Below are 24,669 nucleotides of genomic sequence, written 5' to 3'. Positions count from 1 at the left end.
CATTGAACACGTTTGAAATGTATTCCAAACGATTTCGAGTTTAATTTACTGATTACATCGCTAATCTCGAGTGAAGTTCCATAATACTGCCACATAACGGTTTGTAAATATGATTTGTATTGCTCGTTAAGCACGTGGTCAATCTTTTCTCGATCTCCAAAGCTCATCTGAGTTCTTGAGTTAACCAAACGCGTAGAGAGCAACGAGAAGAACTTTCTCTCTTTCCGCCCCAGCGCAGATCCGGTACTCTCACCGGGGGAACCAAACTTGAATGAAAATCGCTTTTCCACCCATCTCACCCCTTTGCTTTCCGGAAGGGTGCCAGAGGGAGGGAGCTCAAACGGTTTCAAATAATGCTCCCGCTCTTATAACGGATTTCGCTCACCGTCGCTCAGAAAAATTTCGGATATCGACGAATCGCACAAAAGTTTTATCCAAAAGTATTGCTCCTTCGAGTGCTACCGTTCACTGTCTTTGGATCCGCGCTGGCGTACGGTTTGAGTTTCGTCTCCTGATCGAAGTGCATACGTTTTGTCGTCCCCCTCGCTCGAATCTACCACTGCGAATCGGTTGAAGATAAAAGAAGCTATAACGATAATTGTCCTCCTTTTGTGCTTACTGTTGTTCCTTGTGTCCCCTTTCGAGCACCATTATAATCGCCCTCGAGTGTTTGTTCGGGGAAAAATTGCGTGGAAATTTTTCACAAACGCGCGCCCGGAACTGCTGTTGGAAAGTGTTGGGGAGCTGTTTTTCTTCGGTGAAAAACTGCGTATGTTGAATCGATAGCATACCTTGTGCCGGAATCTACAAGGCGCTACCATTCCTAGTCAATTAGTACGGTGTCTGCAAATTATCGGTGGTCGATTTAATTTGTTTTTCGAAATTTTCGCGATATCCCGGTCATCCATATCCGAACCCGTGGCCGCAGGTGCCAAAAAGATCCCCTTTTGGAGTGAAAAAGTGTTTACGTAATTTCGTGAATTTTCTTGGTTGTGTAATGTGAAGAATCGTTCTCGCGTGTGTGCAATAGAAGAGTATAAAAAGGGCAGCGCTACCGAGAGTTGGCAAGAAGAAGAAAACGGTTTTAGCAAATTGTTCGTCGAAATTCGCTCCGACCGACCGTCGTCGTCGTCCTGTGCCATTGCCGTCGTCGTTTGAAGGAAGAAAAGAAATACACCAAAACGGACTCTGCTGCCACTTTGGGTGTAGTTGTGTGAGCCCTTTTGTGGATCAAACAGGAGCAGCAAAAAAGGTTGCAGCCTTCTCCCCTTCTCGCCGTCGGTCCGACCTTGGTCACATAGCGCTTGGCCGTGCAGATCCATCAAACGCTGAACAGAGCAGCAGTAAACGTCAGGAATAACCCAAACAGGCAGACAGACGACAGGCTCGCTAGGACGTTTCCGTGTCGTGGTAGAATAATCCTCCCGGTCGTGTTGTGTAATGGCGTTTCTGCGTTCGGTAGCTCGATGCAATAGTCTGGTATCGCGCAAAGTTTCTTCATCTTCATCCCCATCGGTGCTTGGCAGTGGTCTTCCCGCCGGTCAACGTGCTGGATTCTCGCTCAATGACCCACTGCTGATTGCCGGTGACCACCATGCGTCCCTCGCCTATCTCTGCCAAACGTTGGCAGGTGGACAACTTCACCAGCGACGGTTTCGTTCAGTAACGGCCACTGCAACGGCTGGAGGGCATCATGTGGCCAAACAGCAGCAGCAACAGCAAAATGACCCAGGCTCCCCCCATCGGGACCCGCTGGACGTCAGCTTCAATGACCCGAACGCCGCCTTTAAGAGCAAAACAACGTTCGAGCTGATCCGAGCCTACTTCGTCTATCTGCTCTGTTCGTCCGAGTTTCTGGTCGAGAACAACATGAAGGTAAACGTTTTCGGTACCAAATGAAAATAGATCAAACACCATGCCCAAAACCACCCTACACCTCCTCAAATCCCCACCAAAGAATCACATCCAATTTGGAATCGGTCGGATCTTCATTGCGTCACAACAATGATCCCATGCCCTTGCCTTTGGGAGATACCCTTTCTACGTTCGTTCGACTGCATCCCGTAGGACGGCAGCAGTTTGATCTCATTACATACATATATGTATCTCGCTGCACCACCAAGATCAAAATATCTTCAAAAATCTACCTTCGCCCATCCTCATGTACCAGAACTACCCCACACATATGTACATCACATCAGAAAAACTAATCTTGCATCGTACCTTTATATTGTGCAAACCAATTATCCTCGTCCCGCCCGAGCTTCACATGTGACGACGCGCCACTACTGGGGGAGATGTTTTGACCAGTAATCTCAACTTGTTTGGGTTTCAATCTACTTACTAAAATTTTACCGAATTACATAAGGTGATCCACAAATCACTCAGTTGTGCTTTTTTCACTCATTTACAATAATTTATTGTGGAAAAATGAATAAAACTGAGAAAAATATTTTTTTTATGTTCAACTCGTTAACGTTAGTCTCTTTAAACATATTTGTATTTACATAGTTTTAAAAGTTAGACCTCCAAAATTCCCGAAACATAAATTAACGACGAAATGAGATATTCCAACTTGAATCGTAATTCAGATTACAATCTTGAATACAGATTTTCGTAATTCAGACTAAAGATTCAAAAATCTAAAAAAAATTTTAGATTCCAAGGAAAAGTTATCAAAATCATAGAAAATCTATAATTTTCCAAAACCATACTGCCGTTCCAAGCAAAACCGTCCCATATGACTTTTTGGTAATTTTTTGCCGGAAACGGTATCTTTTAGTGTTAACTTTCGAATAAAAACACAAACAAGTATACTTTGTTCCTGAACTTATATGAAATGTTACTTTTATTTATCGGCCTTAGCGGTGAAAAGTGATGTCCTTTTTAGTAGGGGCATCTAAAGATTATGAATTTTTTATATAAGGTACACCGGGGCAAGTGCAAACGGTTTTCACCATAGTTCAACTTTCACATGTCCTAGAAAAATATGTAAATCTTTAAAATTTATCTATTATCGTTCGTTGCATCATTAAAATGGTTCTCAACAAATTCCCGTTGAAAGTGAAAAATTAAAAAATGTTGGTAAAAAGTAACGGCACTTTTGTGAAAAAATTTCTAAATTTGCACTTGCCCCGTTTATGGGGGCAAGTGCAAACACAATGCTTTTCCCAAATTTATTCAAAAATGCGTAAGTGTATCGTTACTAAAACGAATTTAATACATGTTCCGGTATGTTCTATCAACTTTTTTTGATGCATTTGCTGTTTTTTCTGCAATATTAATTACTTTTTGAAACCTCAATTTTGCTGACTGTTGTTTGGAGCAAAATACCTTCATTTCCTAAGGCATTACGGAATTTCGAATATCCGCTTCAGATACAACACTTTGGATACCCTTTCTGACCACTCTAATATAATGCTGAACTATTTTTGAGATGATTTTTTTCTAATGTCTGATGTTACATGGCTTAAAGGTGCGTTTGCACTTACCCCGGTAGTGTCGTTTGCACTTGCCCCGCAGTGTGGGTTGACAGGAGTGAATATTATTTTCACAATTTTCAGGGTCTACTGAAAATTTATCATAAATTTTCTGCTTTCACTTGAATATCAGTCCCAAACACTCACCTTTCAACGAAAATACGGATTTAAATGCCCTTTTTTGTAGCCAAAAAAGCAAAACAAAAAAACACTTATCATGTCTAGTACGTACTTAAATTCGTGTGTAATCAAACAGTGTCGTGTTTTTAGTGAATTATTAAAAGAAAGTTTAGTTTATCTATGTCAGATTGTTGGCTTGGACAACAACAACAACTTCTAGAAGAAGAAATATTTTTTAATTTTTTTGTAACAGAGGAAAGTTGATCGTTTGCACTTGCCCCGAGTTTGCACTTGCCCCGGTGTACCTTAGATGGATAGAAGGTTAGATGAAATGAAAGATGGTGAAAATGAGCTGGTAGAATTTATTTAGAAGCATTATCATCACATTTAAAATTTTTTGTTCCTCACGGGCCTACTACTATGAAGTGGTAGATACAGATAGAGTTGCATCGACCACCACACATTAGTAGGCCAAGCGTGGTCCGCCCCACAAGGGAAAACTTGCATTGCGGACGAACAAAAAGATGACATGTGATCGCTCAGATAAGCTCCCTTTAACTCTGAAACGCATCTATCGATGTATAGTCTTCTCAGTTTGTTATCTTCGCATTCGTTACATCCGAGGTTTGGATGCGAAACGGTACGGTCAATAGTCTGATTATGACCTATCACCGATGCTATGATGTCGTGTTTTTTTTTATTTCTTTTTGGCCAAAGTTATTAATTATTATAAAGAGATTAAATAAACAAGAATCCAGGGGTGGAGAAAAGAAGAAAAAAAAACAAAAAAGACGCTCAAATGTCAAATTGATCTGATTAAATCACCGACCAGTGAGCAGGCATCAAATTTTGTTTCATTAGAATGACCATTCTTAAACCTTTTTTTAAGTCGTTGAGAGAGTTTTGCATTAGATAAGTTTACAAGTTTCACCAAACTTAGCATGCCTCATCTATAAAACAATAGCTTTGTTGATTTTGTTTGGATCCGGCACGAATTTTTATCATAAACGATTACAAATCTTTTCAACAAGTGCTCAATTTTTTGTCGAAAAGTAAAAAATGCTGCAGCTAAATTTCTATTTGCCTGACCTAGATAAGAATAGGCGATCATAATAAGATAACAAAATCAGTTGGCTAAAGAAGAGGGGAAAATTAAAGCCCTACAGTTAAAGTGAGGCAGACTGTCACCGCGGAGTTCCAATCGAGCTGTCAAAAGTCGTTCCAATCGAGCATAACTGCAGGGCACTTTAACTGTAGAGCTTTAGGGAAAATGGGATAACTAGAATTACAATAGATCTCATCACGATGCATTTGGCAAAAAAGTAAGCTGTTGGAGGGATAACATGCCAAATAAAAGTAGCAACCATTCGACGTACCCGTAAAGGTACCACGCATCGATCGAAGTAGGCGATGGAATCGCTGCCGAGTTTGGGTGATGGTTTTCCATAAGTGCAAGAGGGATGCAGCTAAATTTTTCATCCAACTTTTGACAGATCTGACGGATTTTTCTTAAGGAGAGAAAGAATAACTTTTCGCCTCCATCGCCCATAGAAACAGCACGTGTGAGCGTGCTGCTGGGGTGATCGATCCATAAGTAGCTGGTTGTGGGTCGCAATGTGGCTTCTACGTCATCCATCGTACCGATTACTGTCAAAAATACAGGTTGTCATTATGATTCGGATCGGTTTTAATTCGAATTCAGACAGTTTTTCTTGACAAGGCATGCGTCGTTTGAAAAAGTGTTTCATTTTCGCGCGATTTCGCGGACTGATTCTCCTGATGGACGGATGAAAATCGGTTCGATTTTTTTCCATTCTGGGTTACTGCAATAGACTGAGTCGATTTGGGGTCATTTTTTAATTGCTCAAACCCTGGAGTCTAGAAAGCTTCGATTAGTTTCAAAACTCATCCATGATTTTTACAAAATTTTTCAGCTACGTTTGCATGAGTGAATGTGAATTTTTAAGCGGGCCATAGACCACACAAATGGCTTGTGCAATTCGATTCCACGACGATTGTTTGATTCTATGCTCGCCCACACACAATACAAACATAGCAACAGCAACAAAAAGAATCCCCATCCCTGCTGGGGCTGAGTAAATGGCCTGCATTTTGTACAAACAGCACCATACACCATGCCACAGAGGGTTGTTTGTACAAAATATTTTAATCCCGACCGATTTTATTTAAACCGTTTGCGCGTTCGTTAGAGCAGTGCCATACACGACGCAAATCGTATTCACAGGGACAGAATGTCATCGAATTTCATCGCATTTGTACAAATGTGGTGTAGTCTATGGCTCGCTTAAGGTTTGTATGGGAAAACTGAATACAGACCCCGTTCGTTTTTGGCAACATTCGATATTGGCAACGTTCGATTTTGGCAACATCCGATTTTGGCACATGTGCGAAATCGAACGACTTTTAGTAACAACAACATTACCTTGTTGTTTTCGTTAATTTAGACGAACACCATAAATACGTTTTTATGTTATGAAATGGTGATAAAATGCAACAATAAAAACAAAAGTTTTTTTTTTAATTTATAAAGTACCCAAAAATGACAAAAAGATGAAAAATTCAAAAAGTTCAAAAACAAATTCAAAAAAGGCTGAAAATGACAAAAAAAAACAACTAAAAATGATGAAGAATGACAAAAATAGCAAATATGACAAATGAAAACGAACATTATAAACAAAACAAGAAAAGGGCAAAATGCATTAAAAACAGGATGAAAAAAATAAAAAAAATGACTAAAAATGGTCGGAAATTGACTGAAAATAACGTTTTTGATAATAATATTAGTCATTTTGTATAAATAACTGATAAAAAGTTGAGAAAAAAAAAACCGTTCGATTTTGGCAACATTCGATTTTGACAACACAAATTGTACGGACGTGTTGCCAAAATCGACGAATGTAGATATTTTGTACTGAAAAATCATCATCATTTTTGTTTCTGCTTGGTGCCTAGCGAGGTATAGGCGATGGAATAACAAAATTTGACAGCGAGTTTGGGTGAAGCGAAATGTAAACAAAGCTGTTCGAAAATAGTGAGATTTTAAAAAACATTTTGGACGATCTTGAGCATTTTTTTGATAAAAAGGTCAGTAAAATCAAGTTAATTATAATGTTCTTCCACATATTCTTTAATTTTTTGCTCGGTTTTTGTGTGCATTGAGCCCAAACTTTCGTGTTCAAAATGGTGTACATTAATGTGCTGTAGGAAATTAAAATCTCAAAATAACGATTTCTCATTTGTAACAAAAGATTTTGATAATCTTTTATTACCAAAACCAGCGCAAAGAATGATAGTATTTATCAATGCCTGAGTTGGAAATAAATAAATTGAATATTGCTTGTATAAAAGTTCTTCAAATGGTGTATACCATCATGTCACCATCTACCGCCCAGTTAAGCGGTTTTTCAACTTCAAACATATGTAATAAAAAAACGACGGCAGATTTTTATTCGCTTTCTTTTCCAATACATCTCAAAACTGCTCTACTTTCAATAAAAAATTTAGTGGAATGCGAAAAATGTACGCTTTTCAAGATAATTAACTGAACTTTGGGTTGTTCAACTGGCCCTATTACCGCCCACTCGACTTTTTCGGGTATCGATAATGTTTTCTTAAGGAAAAACTATCTAACAACACGGAAACTGTTCTTTTTAGTATTTTTCATGTAAAGAGCTGTTAAAACAATATTTTGGATCTTGAAAGAATACATTTTGTGAAATTTTTTCCTCAAATTTTGTACAAATTTTAACAAAGTGCGTTGACTAACAAAATGATGTTTCCCGGCAAACAGCCTCAAGTAACCGGTTACTTTCAGCGATAAAACATCATTTTCTTGCCTAATCAAACTAAATGCTTCTTACAATTTACACATTTGACACAATACATGCGTTAAAGACAAAGAAATTGTTCCTGACCGGTCATTAGGAACACACACTTTTTTTTATACACCAATTACCGCCCATCACTAAACGCTTAAAAAAACAACAACTATTGAAAAAATCGAAAATGTTCCGATGCAAATCTATTCTACGAAAATAAAACTATCGTTTCAAGTCTATTTTAGGTCAAATAGGTACTATCTAGTAAACAAAAACCCTTTTTACCCTAGGAGCACAGTAATGCTAGTTCGCTAACAGGCGTCGAATTCAATAATTTGATCGGAAACGAAAAACCAAATATTTTATTTCTGGCTATAGTTAGCATAATTAAGTGAAGTTTTTTCAGTGAAATGGTCGAACAATGATGCCGAAACAGAACACAGGTCTTACTTTTGGAGAAAACATCCCAGTTTTTTCAAAATACACACAAAAGGGTGATTTTGGGCGGTAAATGGTGTCTGGGCGGTGAATGGTGACTTGATGGTATATTGTTATTTCAATAGCAAGCTGAACACATCAAGACGGTTGCATTGATTTTTTTTAAACTTGTTCCTTTACCGGTGTATGTATCAGGTTGGTCGAAGAAAAAGGAAAAGGCTTGAAGCTGATCTTATGGAAATGGATGTCATCTTCCCTAAGTACCAAAATCCTTCGAATAAGACTCAGAAAATGTATTGAATTGAGAAGCCGAAGATGACCAAGAGAAATACAATAATAACTAAGTACCTACAACAATACAAAATAAGATAATGATGGAATAAACAGTTTTCTTTCAATGATACATTCAAAATACAAAAACTTTTAAATATTTTTTCTCAGATATTTTATTTTGAAATTCATTGCTTTAAATTTGTTTTGGAAGTCTGAGGATCCAGTTTTGTCGGTGAATTATTCTGTTTCTTTTGTTAAGTAAAGATTGAATCTGTAACAGTTGTTTTACTTCACTGTTCTGTCGCTCATTCTGGCTCCAAATCATTATAATAAATAGTCCACAAACAACTGCTCGATGCTAGAACTTTTGATGATCTTAAAAATGATAATTATTCCAGTGCCACGATGCTTCTAACAAATGGGCATTAGGCTTGCTGTCCGATTAATATTGCACTGAAACGACATTATAATTGTATTTTAAACAGCTGATTAAGGAGAATCTACGAAGAAATGTTCATAAAAACTTAAACACATGCATAGTTCTGATCTTTTTTCGATCTCTTATCATAATTGCTACCTTTTAAGTCGTTTTTACAATCAAAATGTTTGAACAGAAAATTACTTACTTTTCCAATCTTTAAATTTTCATGGATTTCTCTCCACGTTTTACATGGCCTCGTAAACGTTTTCATCTTCAACTGAATGAACAATCCCGTAACAAAACACGATAAAACTGATGGTAAATAAAACTGAACTTAAAATGATCAGCCAAGCGGAAAATTAAAACTTTTTAACTTGGACAAAATGTTGTTCCTTTTGTTTACTTTTCCATCACCCAACTTTTAGATATTCAGAGTTGGCAGCAGCGCAGCTATTCCGCCTCCTATTGCATGACTACTTTTCATGCAATACTTCGCGAGGCTCAAGCAGTGAGATCAATTGAATTTATTGTTAATCAATGCGAAGAGACATACCCCTGTTAAACAGCTAATAACTTTTTTGTCTAATAAGATACGAAGTAACGGTCTTGAACAAAATTGTTCAGCGGAAAATTTTCTTTGGAGAATTTATAAATTTCACGAAAAACTATAGTCAGGTTCGGCTGCACAGAAGAAACAAAAATAATGTTGATTTTTCAGTACATAATATTCAATTTTCCCATACAAACTAGTGAACCTACAGTTGCGTTCAAAAAAGAATGAAATCGCGTGAAGCTGCGCACCCACTTCCAACTTTGACAAGCTGCCATTTCTCTCTCGGTAGATATTTTTTCATTAAAATTTCACACAATCTAGTTCAACTATCCAACAAACACTCCACAAAATTTGAAGTCTTTACAATGACGGAAAACAAAGATACAACTATTCCCGTGAAAAAGGGAAATTTAGAGTTGCTTCACTAAATTTGCTGTATCCTTGACAATTTTCATTGAAAAATCTTGAAATTTGGTCCAAAGATGTAAAAATATTTGATCTAATACCAGGCCAAGTTTCGTCAAAATCGATGAACGTGATCAAAAATGGTGCCGGGTTGAAAATGAGGTTCATTATCGCCCAGCAGACGATTTCATTCTTTTTTGGGCGGATGTTTATATGGAAAACATCGTAATCCATGTATTCTTGGTATTTTCTTTCACAAAACCAAAATTTATCACAAAGAATGTTGTAAATTACTAAAAACTTCATTCGTACTTTGTTTCGAAAGAGAAAATGTTTCAACAGAGTTCAAAATAAGAAGAACCGAGTTTCAGAAATGACCTGCTAATTATACAGATAAACAAATTTGTTCCACAATTTAAGCGAATATTCTATTCGCTCTTGTGTTTCAATACCAGTTCTGTTGGAACAATTTCTGTTTCTAAACAAAGCAAGAATAAAGTTCCTATCAATTTTCAACATTCTTTGTGATAAATTTCGGTTTTGTGAAAGAAAATACCAAGAATACATGGATAACGTTGTTTTCCATATAAACATCCGTCCAAAAAAGAATGAAATCGTCTGCTGGGCGATAATGAACCTCATTTTCAACTCGGCACCATTTTTGATCACGTTCATTGATTTTGACGAAACTTGGCCTGGTATTAGATAAAATATTTTTACATATTTGGACCAAATTTCAAGATTTTTCAATGAAAATTGTCAAAGATACAGCAAATTTAGTGAAGCAACTCTAAATTTGCCTTTTTTACGGGAATAGCTGTATCTTTGTTTTCCGTCATTGTAAAGACTTCAAATTTTGTGGAGTGTTTGTTGGATAGTTGAACTAAATTGTGTGAAATTTTCATGAAAAAATATCAACCGAGAGAGAAATAGCCGCTTGTCAAAGTTGGAAGTGGGTGCGCAGCTTCACGCGATTTCATTCTTTTTTGAACGCAACTGTACATGTAAGAGAAGCGACGTCTGAAACACAAAATTCCAATCGATACAAAAGAACTGTCCAATTCGATTCCCATCGATAAGAGCTTTCAAATTCAAAACTCATCCAAGAAGAGTATTGTGATTATTGTTGTAGTTCAAACAGATAAATTTTAAGCTCGTCATATGAATTTATGATTGAGTGCCTTTTTTTTCACTGCTTTGGTGGATCGCGTTCCTAGTTAGAAAACTATCTGATTGTTAACTAAATTCAAGTCATTCATACTGTTAATATCGCGATCTTTTGGGCATCAAATTCAATGTTGTTTTGTTGGATTTACTGAGCGTTCACTTTAGAGCTTGAATATTGAGCCAGAAAACAGAGCTGAGGATTTTTTTGTCCAAGCTTTCGGCTATGTTGCCACATATTTTATTTTAAGAGGAATTAGACGTCGCTTATCTTATATGCAGGTTCACTATACAAACCTAAAAGTTCAAATTTACTCATGTAAACTTAACTTAAAAATTCTGCAAAAATCACCCACAGGGTTTGAGAAATTCAAAAATGACCGCAAATCGACTCAGTCGATTACTTCAAACAACCAGCTGGTGCTGAGGTAAAGAATCACCCAGGCAGTTTAAAGCTGTTGATAATACGAAGCCCTAGATCACATTTTTAAACATCTATTCGTTTCTTCTACCCAAAGCGCTCTAGCTGGCCACCTAGTAGATAAATCATTTTCCAAATATGATTTTACCTAGTGTCTATTAATTTGCCGAAATGCCGAAAATTCTAATTGAAATTAATTATGAATCATTAATAACCAGGGTTTAACATCAAGACTCAAAATCAGAGTCAAAAGTCAGTTTCCATTTCGAAATGAAAATTATAAACCAAAATTCTTGAGTGTAGGCATTATTGATGATACTCATAGGCATTATCAACGCTAACGGCAGTTTTCAATCTAGGTATTTGTTTTACCATATTCCGGCATCAAATTTTACAAATGTTCTTCACATTGACTTAAAATTTAAAAATTCAGATACTTTTTTGCACAATAGGAATGTTTTCATTAAAAAACAAGTCATTGAACTTCTTAATATGCAGTCGATGATTCATTTCTTGCGTTAGTCGATCTTTTGAAAAGGGAAAATGCTTTGAAGATTATTTTCATGTACGAAAAAATAGTGTAAATTGAAGGTAATATCACGTTATTGAGTGATGAAGTTTTGACGAATCGATACAGAAAAAAGGATTGCTGTGGATATTTTGGGAACAATACTACGTCAAACTCGTTAAAACATCTCCCTCGGACATTGCGCGCGAATCACCCTCCCTGAAAAAGGTTCCATCAATTGCATAATAATACCGCTTCCAATCCCAAACATCTGCGTGCATATCCCCACTCATTCTAAGGAAACGTAGAAGAACCTATGAATTTGCATGACAACAGCAATCAACTAAACACTGGGTCATTAATTTGCTGTTCTCCATTGACCAGCGGAACATTTCCGAGTTCCGACTATCAGAACCAGTAATAAACCACCCAGTGTACCTTTACCGTTATCTCTCTTTCGAAACGGACACCTGTCTGTCTGATGAATTTGAATAAGTTTGATTATTGCAAAGATACCTCCTGCCTTTTAACGTTCTCACTGCAATTTTCCCATTCACCTGTTGTAGCACCACATCTCTATTGTATCCTCATTTTCCTCGAAAACTCGCGCTCGATCACGTGACCGTTTTTTAGCGTGATCCCGAAACGGTTTCTCGAATACAGAGCTACAGAAGAACAACACACCCTCGAGCGTGAATTGGAGCATAAATCATCGGTGAATCTCGTGCAAACTTATTTCGGGCGATGTGGGTTAATTTCGTTTGGTTCGGTGTTGTTTGTAGAAGCTTCGCAAATTTTGTGATTTTTTGTTTCATACCCTACACACTTTTTGTGACACGAGACGCGGCTTGGCGTGGCACGAGAATATGCGAACGATGTAAAATGTTCCGATTAGAACCAATTCAAACGTCATGCGTTTCAAAAATATGGCTAGCAGCCGGTTGTTTGAAATTTGGCATTATATTAGTGGAATGTTCGAAAGTGTTAGTTTTTCATAGTGAAAATATGAAAAATGAGTCAATATCAGGAACAAAAAATGGCAAACAATGACACATGAAAATATCTTGTAAATTGTTACTATTTTAAACTTCACACGAGTTAGACATTGCTTGACAAAAAGTTGTTAATTTAGTGAAGGTCTTCGAGGACCTATTCCAACGTCATTTGGTAGCAATTTAATGCAAGCCAAGTTTAGCTAATTTTGTTTCAACTTTCGATCAAAGAATCGAACGATTTAATTCACCGCTGTAGGGAATGAATTGGCGATGCTAAATCGTTGCCAAGAATCCTCCTGGTCTGGGAACGTGCCACTTAGAACAGCCAAATTATTTTTTCCCTAGATAACCAGCTGGTAGAGATCCTATACAAGAGAATGAAAAAGAATCTAGGCTATTTCAATTTGAAAACAAAACCGATTTCTTGTTCAGAATTCTGACTTGAATATGATTTTAAATAATAATCATTTTAAAATAAAAACTTTACTGGACAGCTCTATCTGTATCTACCACTTCATAGTAGTAGACCCGTGAGGAACAAAAATTTGATATGTGATGATAATGCTTCTAAATAAATTCTACAAGCTCATTTTCACCATCTTTCATTTCATCTAACATTCTATCCATCTATATTAAAATTTCACAATCTTTAGATGTCCCTACTGGAAAGGACATCACTTTTCACCGCTAAGGCCGAAAAATTAAAAAGTAACATACAAAAATTACGGTGGTTTATCTTTTCATAAAATTTGTACGGAACTTTCTTTGGGAAAAGTGCAAATTTACTTAATAATTTTCAACCGGAAAGGGGTTATAAATCCATATCCATATCCATATAAATCCAAAGTATAGTGTGAAATAATTCTAAAAATTTCCAAACAATTTTGAATTAATTTGGCATACATGGCAGTTTTGATGTAAATCATTATTCAGAAGACTTTTATGGCAATATTATACCAAATTATGCTATCATGCTTCGGAAATTAAATTTGGTACCATTTTGCCCGAGTAAAGGTGGTACAATGCCGAAATTTGGGACTTACTTTTCATATATGAATACCTCTATCATGTCAAGTGAAATTTTCTCATGTTTTTGTTTTGGTTTTGCCATTTTTAAATATAATTCACAGCCAAAATGTGGCATCGTTATTATATCGAATCCTTAACAAACGCTGTCCAGACAAGGTATCATTAAGATTCTATTGAAACCAAAATTTGGCGTATCTGTGGTATTCGCGAATACAGCAAAATTTTGTTTGTATTGTAAAGATTTATTTCAATTTTACCTTCTTGTTAATTTCCGAAACATCCAGGCGAGACTTGTCAACGAAAAGTTTTGGCTGGATACCTGCCAGGGCCGGCTAAAGAGTTCGTTTTGCTGTCCATTGTGAAATTGTCAAAATTTCTCACCACAAGTGGTTCAAATATTTTAGGCACGATTTGACCACCGTATTTCGTTTGTTTTACTTGTGGGCAGATTTTTTACCTTGTAGAAGATAAGTCAGGCCTGTTTATTAACTAGCTAGATAAACCAGTCTGGAAAACTTACCTTTTTCATCACCTCCCCCATTAAAATTTTCAGATTGAGCTTGATAAAACTTCTCACATTCCTTAACTTCATGGAATAAATCATCTTCACTTTTATCAAATTTTAGCCCACTATGAGATCCTCTAGGACTCTTTGAACGATTTACCATATGAATTTTGATCGAACAGTTGAATTACAGCTGTTCTTTCATACCACAAAAACTAGATGTGATAGATAAAATCTGTTGAATGATTTGAATTCAGGACGCCAAAATCTTCCAAAACCAGTTAGATAAATATTAAATATTACATAGGCACCAAAAATTCAACTCTAGTCTAACATTTCTCCCATGTTTTCCCTTTTCATCATTTAAATTTTCCAGGAGACTTGTATTACTAGTTAATATTTAAAAAACGCCCAAACTACTTAAACAAGACCGATGCAATTTTACCGGTTTCATCAGGAATAACCTGACGACTTCTGATCGAAAACGATCTTGTAAACAGAATAATGATCTCGTTTCTTTTACAATCCCAGCCAATCAAGTACCGTTTTAAATGTTATGAGTCAGAGTGCCGCGGCCTAAAACAGGTCGCTACCTTTCAAATATTTACAGTAGTGATGAATGATTTATTCTGTCAGATGATCAACGCGCTGCTAAGTCGAACGTGCATATTCAAACATTTCTCTCCAGATAAATTATCTGCTACCTAATAATAATCGATCTGTACATGTGTGCAGCTTCCAATAGTAAGATGTCAGACAAAGTAGTGGTTTCGAGCAATCGCAACGCGAAACATGCGCACATGTAATTTCCCTTTTTTATATTTATGGTTTACAGAACAACCTGTCGACGGACTAAAAATAAGCTTTATTGAACTTACATATATTCCAAGCTGTTTAAAAACCATTTTTATTTAATTTCAAATCTTTCTTTACAAATAATAATGTGTTTTTTTTTTGTTAAACTCAATCTTACATTGTAAGATTGAGGATTAGACATGGATTGGTAGACAAGCTGAGATTTTTCCGACCCCCCGTTAAATGGTTTTGAGAGAAAATTGAGCAGTTACTCGGCCACCCACATACCAACAACAACACGAGGAACTCATAACTCGGTGCATCGAACGTGTCGTTTCGTTTGTGATCATACCATGCGTTGCCGGTAACTCACCAAGATAAAATGCGATCAAAGCAAGCAAGCCGGTAACGTGTGGAGTCATTTTTTTCTGTTCAAGTTCGGACGGTTGATAATTTCCAAGAAATACCAACAAGTTACACTACTTGATTTAGGATCGAAGGTTATAATTATCGTGTTTGTTTGTTATTGATAGAATTGATTGCTATAATTATTGTGGGAAAGGTCCAAGTAAGGTATTTCACGTTCTAGTAATGATAACGTGCTCACAGATAGTGTAACGTTAAAAAGTTTGTGTAAACCAGTGCTCAAAACTGTTGACATTCTTGGATGAAATGAAATAATTTTCCTTTCAATGTCTACGTTTCACGTTTCCATCATTGCGCCCAATCAGTCAAAATAGCAATCTGTGACTGACTGTCGAAAAAAAAGTCACTTCAATTTCTTACTCGTGAATGTGAACTTTTGAAAAACTCAGTCAGCTAAATTCGGAGATCATGATAGAGTTGAAATTGCAAACAACGCATGATTTTTTTTTTTTGATTTTAACGCCTGGACGTTTTTATCCCCTACAAACATTGCATGGCGGGGATCTCCATTGTTTATCTTCCAGGTCATAGTTTATTAAGAAATTATTAAGCCGACCAATTAAAATCATCGTTTTTAGAGGCATTTTATCATTCAGACAAGCCTAACCGTGCTGGGGAAGAGTAGTCACGTTAAATTGATTTCGCAAACGTCCAGACGCCATTGCTAAGAGTCCGAAAAAGAAATTTTTTAGTTGTCTGGTAGCATAGAAAGTACATCCAATCATAAAAAATCCAATTGACATGACTGAATATTTGTTGACTGTCACGACTTTGTGGATTGAATGACTGTGGAGTGAATGACGAAAGAAAATAATGTATTCACTGTCATTATGAAGTTCGTCTATGCTAACATGATTTTATTTCATCGTCTTTCGAAACACGTGGGGATGAAATTTATTTTCTCTCATTCATGCCCTACTGCGGTCAATGAATATGATTTCTTCGAGCTCTGGTGTAAACATAGAAATTCATGTAATTTGTAGTGTTCATGCCTAAGTGTTGATCAACTTGAAATCAACAATAGGGCTTTTGATACACACACATACAAAAAATCTATTGGGCATCAGAGGTTTTTATACTCATGTGTCAAATGTAGTTTTTCCTAAAATGGATGCCGCTTGTCTCCGAAAAAGAGAGATCAAGAAAATATATCATTCAATCATTTGCTAACATGTGGAAACGATTAACCCTCATCCGTCCCTGAAATTTTTATCCGTTTTAGTCCCTGGAGTGTCAATTTGACGCTCCTGGCCAAAAACCAATATTTCTCTTTTGTTTCTCAACCGATTTTTACAAAATTTATAGTTTTGGAACCTCGTAATGTAACTCAAATATGTTTATCAGACACTATTCACCTACAACACTTTAGTTTTCCGTTATTGAAAGCCTAAGAAAAAAAACCGAAAAACACCCTTCGGAAAAAGACTGTAGATCAGCTACGAATGCTCAAAAAAATTTCATTTAGTGGTCAAAAAAGGTGAAGTCGAAAGCTACGTTGCCCATAACGTTGCCCATAAAGATATTTTATTTGAATTTTTTTTAAATCATGACCACACAAAAATGTAAAAAAGTGGTGTAAAAACCGTACTTTTCAATCAATGAACCGTTTGTTTAAGTCACACAGATAAATTTTGGAAAAAGAATTGAAAAATTGACGTAATTTGGCACATTTTTGCATTTTTAGATTGTCAAAATACGAAACACAGAATTTTTGACGAAGGTATATATTTTTTACCTTTTTATCAATTTTCAATTTCGCAGATTTTCTTGCACTTTAATTTAACTTTGCACTGGATTTTGAGTATATTAACAATAAATTTATGCACCAAAAAGCCAATTTAATACCGATTCTAGTGGTGTTATTACATAAGCGCTGAGTTAATGTTTCAGAATTAATCATGATATTTCAGCAACATTTCAAACCACTTAAAATGATTACTGCACATGGCAACGTTCTGATTGGAACATTGTTTACCTTAAGAACACTTGATTTAAAACTTCAATCAGAAGGAAGAAGAATAAGAATGCAGAGCTAATTTCAAATTATTTTTCTCCGTATTTTTATACATAAAATCGATGGACTATAATACAATAAGAGGTATTTTTCTTTCAAACTTTGAATCTTTTTGTCAAATTTTCGTGTTGGGAACAAATTGCCAAAAACTTATTCCAGAGTTTAGTTTAGGTAAAAATACCAAAAAGTAGTCAAATTACTTTTGCCAGCTTTCTTTGAGTTGCTGATTGTTTGTGATTTTCTTGCGCAAGGATAATTCATTTCTCAAGATTTTAAATCGTTATTTGAATTTAAATAACGACTGAAAAATCTTGAGCGATGTCCTTGCGGATGAAAATCCCAAAAAAAAAACGACTGAAACATGATGCTGGCATGCAAGCTTAGAGATTACGTAGCATTTTTACATGTTTATTAGAAGATTCAAAAATTGTTTTTTTTTTTCATAAAAAAAATCCTGAAACCGGGAAAATATTTATTTATATTAAATATTTTAATTCATATTTAAATACTAGCTGATTTTACCCGGCGTTGCTCGGGTTCACATAAAAATATACATCAACATAAGTTGTTTGACTTTCAGAAATTTTTAAGCTTTGTTTTCATGTTATGAATAGATTAACCACCGTAATTTATGTTTGTTACTTTAACTTATCGGCCTTAGCGGTGAAAAATGATGTCCTTTTTAGTAAGGACATCTAAAAATTATGAAATTTTTATATAGATAAATAGAAGGTTAGATGAAATGAAAGATGGTGAAAATGAGCGGGTAGAATTTATTTAGAAGCATTATCATCACATGTCAAATTTTTGTTCATCACGGATTTTCATCATTATAAGAAATTTGCCCATGTATGCACTATAAGTTATGTTAATCTTTTTAAAATGTTGATTGAGATTGTTCACTATGTTTATCGTTTTCATAAAATTGATAAATTTAAAGTTATGAGGTTTGTTTCAATAGAAATTAAAAATTATTTCCCTTGAATGATTATACATCCCATCACGAAAAACATTTCATACCAACAATTATTCAGAAAGCTTGGAAAGATTTGGTCTTTTAATCTTCAGATGATAAAACCGTATTTTTTTTTCTTCACCATCCCTCATCTAATGAAAATCTCTTTTGGAGGTTATCCCACTTTTCAAGATGGATGATCTCCCTGTACAATTGTATATTCAAGTTTTTTTTATTTAGAGATTTCTAAAAATATCGGAACCATGTTGAAGACTCATTTTGAATGTTCTCAATTGTATTTGTTTCTTTTTTTGCTGTTTAATTTAACACTGTTTTTTTCTTAAACGTTGAAAGTTCCTTTTGAAATTAATTTTTACGGCCTTAACGGTGAATGTTATGTTCTCATAGTGAGAACATTTCAAGAATTGAAAATTATAGATGGATAGAAGAAGATTAGAAGAAAATTATAGGTGTTGAAAATGAGCGGGTAGAAATTTTTAAGAAGCATTTTCACCATGTTAGACCACCATGTGTTAGACTCAACCCTGTCCGATTCTAACATTTCAAAAAAGTTGATCCGTGATTGAACAAAAGTTAAGTATGTGGTGAAAATGCTTCTTAAAAATTTCTACACGCTCAATTTCAACACCTATAATTTTCTTCTAATCTTCTTCTATCCATCTATAATTTTCAATTCTTGAAATGTTTTCACTATGAGAACATAACATTCACCGATAAGGCCGTAAAAATTAATTTCAAAACATAAATCATGGTGATTAATCTTAATTAATATAAGTTGAAAGTTCCAATAATAGTTTTTTGAAGTTATCGAAAACAAATCATCTAGGAACCGAAATCTCCCTCTTGATAATGTTACGAAAAACCTTTTATTTGAGTTCTATTTAAGTTTTTATATTCTTTGACACAAAAACCCCATAAATTATTGTGAAGAGTGATCAATGTAAGAATTCTGTGATTTCATTTGTTTGAATTCGCAGTACTAAACAGTTTATGTTTTCTCATAATTGGATTATAGAATTGAACATATTGATGACCAACAATAACTCAAAAATTTTAAACTGCCCAATGAAATTGAATAACTAAAAACCCCAGAATTATTTACTAAAAAGCTGCATGACGGGTTTTCACTGATTTTGCACGTTTGATTTTCTAATCCTACATTCCAATTCCCCGACGACTCAAAGCTTGAACTTGCAGCTTTCAACTTAAAACTTTGAATTTAATTATTTTTTATTTTTCTGTAAGAAATTTCAAAAATATGAAAAAAATGATTAGTTCCTAAAAGCTGGAATTTATGAATATCGGTTCATTTGTTTTCAGCCCTCGTTTCAAATAGTTATTCAGCTTTAGGATCATTATATCATCTAAGAACCTCGTGCGTGTGCCCCGTGCTACGAACAGTAGAAAAAAATCCCGCCAAAAATGTTGCTCTGAAGTTTTTAATCATTAGCAGGCATTGATTTGCTGTCCAGTACATGTGAACTCTGGATGGTCGTTTCTAATGCCCAGCCCATGGTGATGGTGAAAACAACCCCGAGAAACGAAACTCGGTTTTGAAAAATGGGTGCCATGACTTTTGGTTCGTGGGAGAAAAAACAAAAGTTATATGGGAGGGTCCCTTTTCTTAGATGGGAGGGTCTCAAAACTATTACTAAAACCTTACCATGGTCCAAACACATAACTGTACCAAATTTCAGGCTGATCGGTTAAGCGGTGTGGATTTGTATAAGGTGCATACAAACAAACATATATAGTCCAACTCATCTTTATATATTAGAAGAAGAAGATTAAGTAAAAACCAACAACGTGTCGTGTCAAACAGCTTTGTTGCAAATCGCCATTCGACTCAATCAAACAAATATTGTGCATCGTTTGGGAACTTAAAAACTGTCTTGTCAACTGGCAGCGCAGATGGGACGAGGATGAGTTGGGTCGGTGGCTTCGCTCAAATACTTGTCGGGAGACTGAATAACTCGAGAACCCATCAAGTATATCAAGCATATGAAACCAAATTTAGATATTTAGGAGGGTATTACCCATATAATTTTTAAATAACTCAGGGTCTAATCGCGTAGATAGAACTAGATTTAGCATGGGATCGTATTTTTTTAAAAGAAATATTTCTCTGTTATTTTCAGACTTCTCCCACCTTTCAAAAGGGAGTTAGGGAAGGGTGAGGAGGTAGCCTATAAAAATTATAATAATAACATTAAGAATATATAATAAGTTGGAAAATTTCTTAGATATTTAGTTTCGAAAAAAATGATATGGTAATCGAGCCCTTCTTCATATAAGTATTGATAGTAAAGGGTGATACGGTCAAAATTTGTTCAAGGGAAAACGCGTGTAAATCGTTTATTTAAAAATCAAATTAAATTTCTTTTTCAAGTTTAATTAGTATAAAATTCAGGAAAAATATTCAGTTAGGCTTCCGCTTTTCCAAATCCGAATTGCCGGTCCTTACGCTTAACCCCTGCCATCAGATTTTGTACAGCCACCTTGTCCATCTTCTTCGCCGTAGAAAGCCAGTTTGCCTTGAACTGCTGCTCGTCCTTAGCAGTTTTTTTGGTCTTCTTTAAGTTCCGCTTGACAATAGCCCAGTATTTCTCAATTGGGCGGAGCTCTGGCGTGTTGGGAGGGTTCATGTCCTTGGGAACCACCTGCACGTTGTTGGCGGCGTACCACTCCATGCCGTTTTTACCGTAATGGCAAGACGCCAAATCCGACCAAAACGGTACGGAACAACCGTGTTTCTTCAGGAAAGACAGCAGACGCTTATTCAAACACTCTTTCACGTAAACTCTTGGTTGACAGTCCCGGAAGCTATGAAAATGCTGATTTTAAGCCACCGGTACAGATGGCTTGCCAAACCAGATATTTCTTCACGAACTTTGACAGTTTCATGTGCTTGAAAATATCTGCTACCTTTCCCCTTTCTTTTGCCGTATAAAACTTCTGTCCCGGAAGCTGCTTGTAGTTGGCTTTGACGTAGGTTTCGTCGTCCATTACCACGCAGTCAAATTTCGTCAGCATCGTCGTGTACAGCCTCCGGGATCGCGCTTTGGCCGTCGTATTTTGTTTATCATCGCGATTTGGAATCACTACCTTCTTGTAAGTCGATAGTCCGGCTCGTTTTTTGGCTCGATGCACGGTTGTAGACGATACACCCAGCTTATTTGCGGCATCTCGGAGAGAGAGGTTAGGGTTTCGCTTGAAACTAACGGCAACTCTCTTTGTCGTCTCAGCGGCTTCCGGTTTTCGATTTTCCCCCGATCCAGACTTCCTGGCTGTCGGAAAACGTTCCCCAAACAATTTAATTACATTTGTAACGGTTGATTTGGCAACTTTTAGCGATCTTGCCAGCTTTGCGTGCGAGTAGCTCGGATTTTCGCGATGCACGGGCAAAATTTTGATACGCTGCTCTTCTTTCTTGGACGGCATTTTGATAACTGAAGAGTGAATTTCAAATTCAAAATAGGGGCAACATTCTACACAAATACAAACCTTCAAAATGAGGGGTTCAGGTTTCTTAAATGCAAAATTGAAAGAAATCCGTCAAGTTGATATTGACGAAATTTTGACCGTATCACCCTTTGGTAGTAGAAGTATGGATAATTTGTAAGTAAATACAAAAAATGGCGTGCCCAATGAACTGATGAAGCAAACAAAAACAAGATATTTTTTTCGGATTCAAAAAAATGATTAAAAAACAAATTTTAAATCAGGTTAAAAAACATTTTAACACATTTGAATTAATCTACAAAGCACTTCGAAAAAAATTTGAAACTTTCATAAGAAATAAAATGTATCTAATTCATTTTTAAATTAAATTCAAAATGTTGTGCAAATGTATCAAAATTTAAAAAAATATATGAAGAGATTAATCACCGTTATTTATGTTTGTTACTTAATTCATCGGCCTTATCGGTGAAAAGTGATGTCCTTTTTAGTAAGCACATCTTAAGATTAAGAAATTTTTATAGACAGATAGAAAGTTAGAAAAAATGAAAGATGGTGAAAATGAGCGGGTAGAATATATTAGAAGCATTATCATCACATACCAAATTTTAGTTCGGCACGGGCCAACTACTATGAAGTGGTAGATACAGATAGAGTTGCATCTACCACTCCACATTAGTAGGCCAAGCGTGGTTCGCCCCACGCCCCAAATTTGGTATGTGATGATAATGCTTCTAATAAATTATACCCACTCATTTTCACCACTTTGCATTTCTTCTAACTTCTAGCTAAAAATTTCATAGTCTTAAGATGTTCTTACTAAAAAGGACATCTCTTTTCACCGATAAGGCTGATAAATGAATTAACAATTTGAAAAATTATTACAAGTTTTATTAGTTATTTTTAGGTGTAGCAAAGTACACCTGGTCAGGTGATATGTAGTAAAATACAAATTTTCATTAACCATATCGTCGCGTTTATACTTTCAGAGGGTCCAAAACAGATTATAAATATAATCCTGTTTTTACAAGGATAAGTTTGAAAAGAAATAGAGAAAACCGAAAACATCTGGAAAAACGTAATTTCACTTCCACTGAAGTGACTTCCAATTAAATTTGACAAGTGTTTACTACCTACCCAGTTGTTATCGTTAGGTAACGAACCAAAATTGCGGGGAGATGACAAACCCAATCATGTCATCGATGCGCAAATTATGGAATGAATTTATAATGAACAAAATCGCACTTTCATCGTACCAACAACACAACCTTTATCTGCATGCCTTGCGGTATCCAGAAAACCCCTCATGCCTTAGCTGCTCAGTTCAGTATCATCAGCATTATCGCAATAATTACATACCGAATCGAATTTCAATGTGAACGAAAATCGACCCCACTACTGCAAGCTGCTACAGCTTTGCACCCGAATGCATCAATCTAAAGTTGATGCATTGCAAAAAAAAATGGGAACACCCTTTGAAAGTACTTGGGCGGGATACGATTGTACTAATAACACATTCATACGTATCTAAGTGACTAGTCTACTGAACTTTGGGTTTGTGGAATCAATTTTCGCTCCTCCGCTGACACGACGCGACGGCTGGCTGAGTTGGCTCATACCGGTTCAGGAACAATCCTGTGCGCAGTGATTCCTACTGAAAATATGTCAATCTCGGCGATTGCAGTTTTTGCTGATTCGTCGTTAATATCCAGTGCATGGGCGTCGATTGCATTTTTTTTCTCAACATAAGGGAGTCAGTTGAATTTTGTATCCATTGTACATTAACGAACATTTACGTGAATCTTTACAAAATCCTCAAAAAGTGATAGTAAATAACTTCAAACATTTTTCCAATTACATAGTTTAGATTCATTCCCCTTGAAAACCACACTGCTTGTGACAAGTGACAACAAATGAGTAGGTATTTCCTACAAGCTTGTTTACACAGAGTGCAACATGAAAGGGCAGCCAGTTGAAATATCCGTTGAAAGTTCGAGATAACAACCGATTATTTTCTCGATACGGATAAAATTGCACTAATGAGACATTTAATCACTGAACCTTCCCTTAGAGTTTTCTGCCTAACTCCATAGCCAAAAAACTTGTTTCGTGTGCGGTATCAGGTTAATTTAATTAGATATTTGTATTGATTGATCAAGATTATTTAATGACCTTCAAAATAATTGTCACACGATGAACACACAACATACATTGTATTACAATGTAAGCTAAACTTTATTACTGATTGGTAAATTGTGGAATATTAATTAGCAATTACGTGTCAAATTGCATTCTGAGGGCATTGATCAATAACAAGAGCAGTATAATTTGGCACACCAAACATTCGGATAGCCATGCAATTAACATATTACAAAAAAAGGCTATTGGGGAACATTTTGTAACTTCATGTCCATATTTAGAAGGCTGTTTGCGGCCTTACTTGTTACTTTAATACTGAGTGGATGCGATTGACACAAACAAAAAAGGTTGTTTGAAGAACATTTATTTAGTAACTTCATGCTCGCATTTGAGAGAATTCGGTACCAATTCCCTTTGGAACCTTTGTTCAGCGAATTTCGGACTGTAGAGGCACGCGTTTAAGTAGATATTAGACAATTGATTGCTTGGGCGAATACCACCAAAATTCAAGCTAATCGAATGGTCGACTCATCGAATAATTGCGCTAGAAGATATTTGACGAAAAAGGTCAAATCTTTTTGTTCAAGAATGCAAACCAATTGAATTTATCCTGTACCTAATAGTTTTATTCTATTTTTCAGAAGATAATCACATATCGAGGTGGTATACTACAAAAACTTAATTCTTTGATTGAAAGCAAATGGGTTTCA

At 35.8% G+C, this 24,669-nt stretch overlaps 1 protein-coding gene across 2 annotated transcripts in view; it reads left to right on the top strand.

Annotated features, from left to right (window-relative positions):
- The first annotated feature begins 460 nt into the window (after positions 1-460).
- The window catches only part of LOC129758707 (proline dehydrogenase 1, mitochondrial), a 73,634-nt gene continuing 49,425 nt past the window's right edge, over positions 461-24,669 (top strand). For both annotated transcript variants that reach the window (XM_055756299.1, XM_055756298.1), the window contains exon 1: positions 461-1,875. In XM_055756299.1, the coding sequence (XP_055612274.1) occupies positions 1,441-1,875 (435 nt within the window). In that variant the 5' untranslated portion in view covers positions 461-1,440. The remainder of the gene's footprint in view (positions 1,876-24,669) is intronic.

The sequence above is a fragment of the Uranotaenia lowii genome, chromosome 3 (assembly GCF_029784155.1).
Source record: "Uranotaenia lowii strain MFRU-FL chromosome 3, ASM2978415v1, whole genome shotgun sequence".
NCBI classification, from domain to species: domain Eukaryota; kingdom Metazoa; phylum Arthropoda; class Insecta; order Diptera; family Culicidae; genus Uranotaenia; species Uranotaenia lowii.
This window is presented reverse-complemented; position numbering and strand designations above follow the sequence as displayed.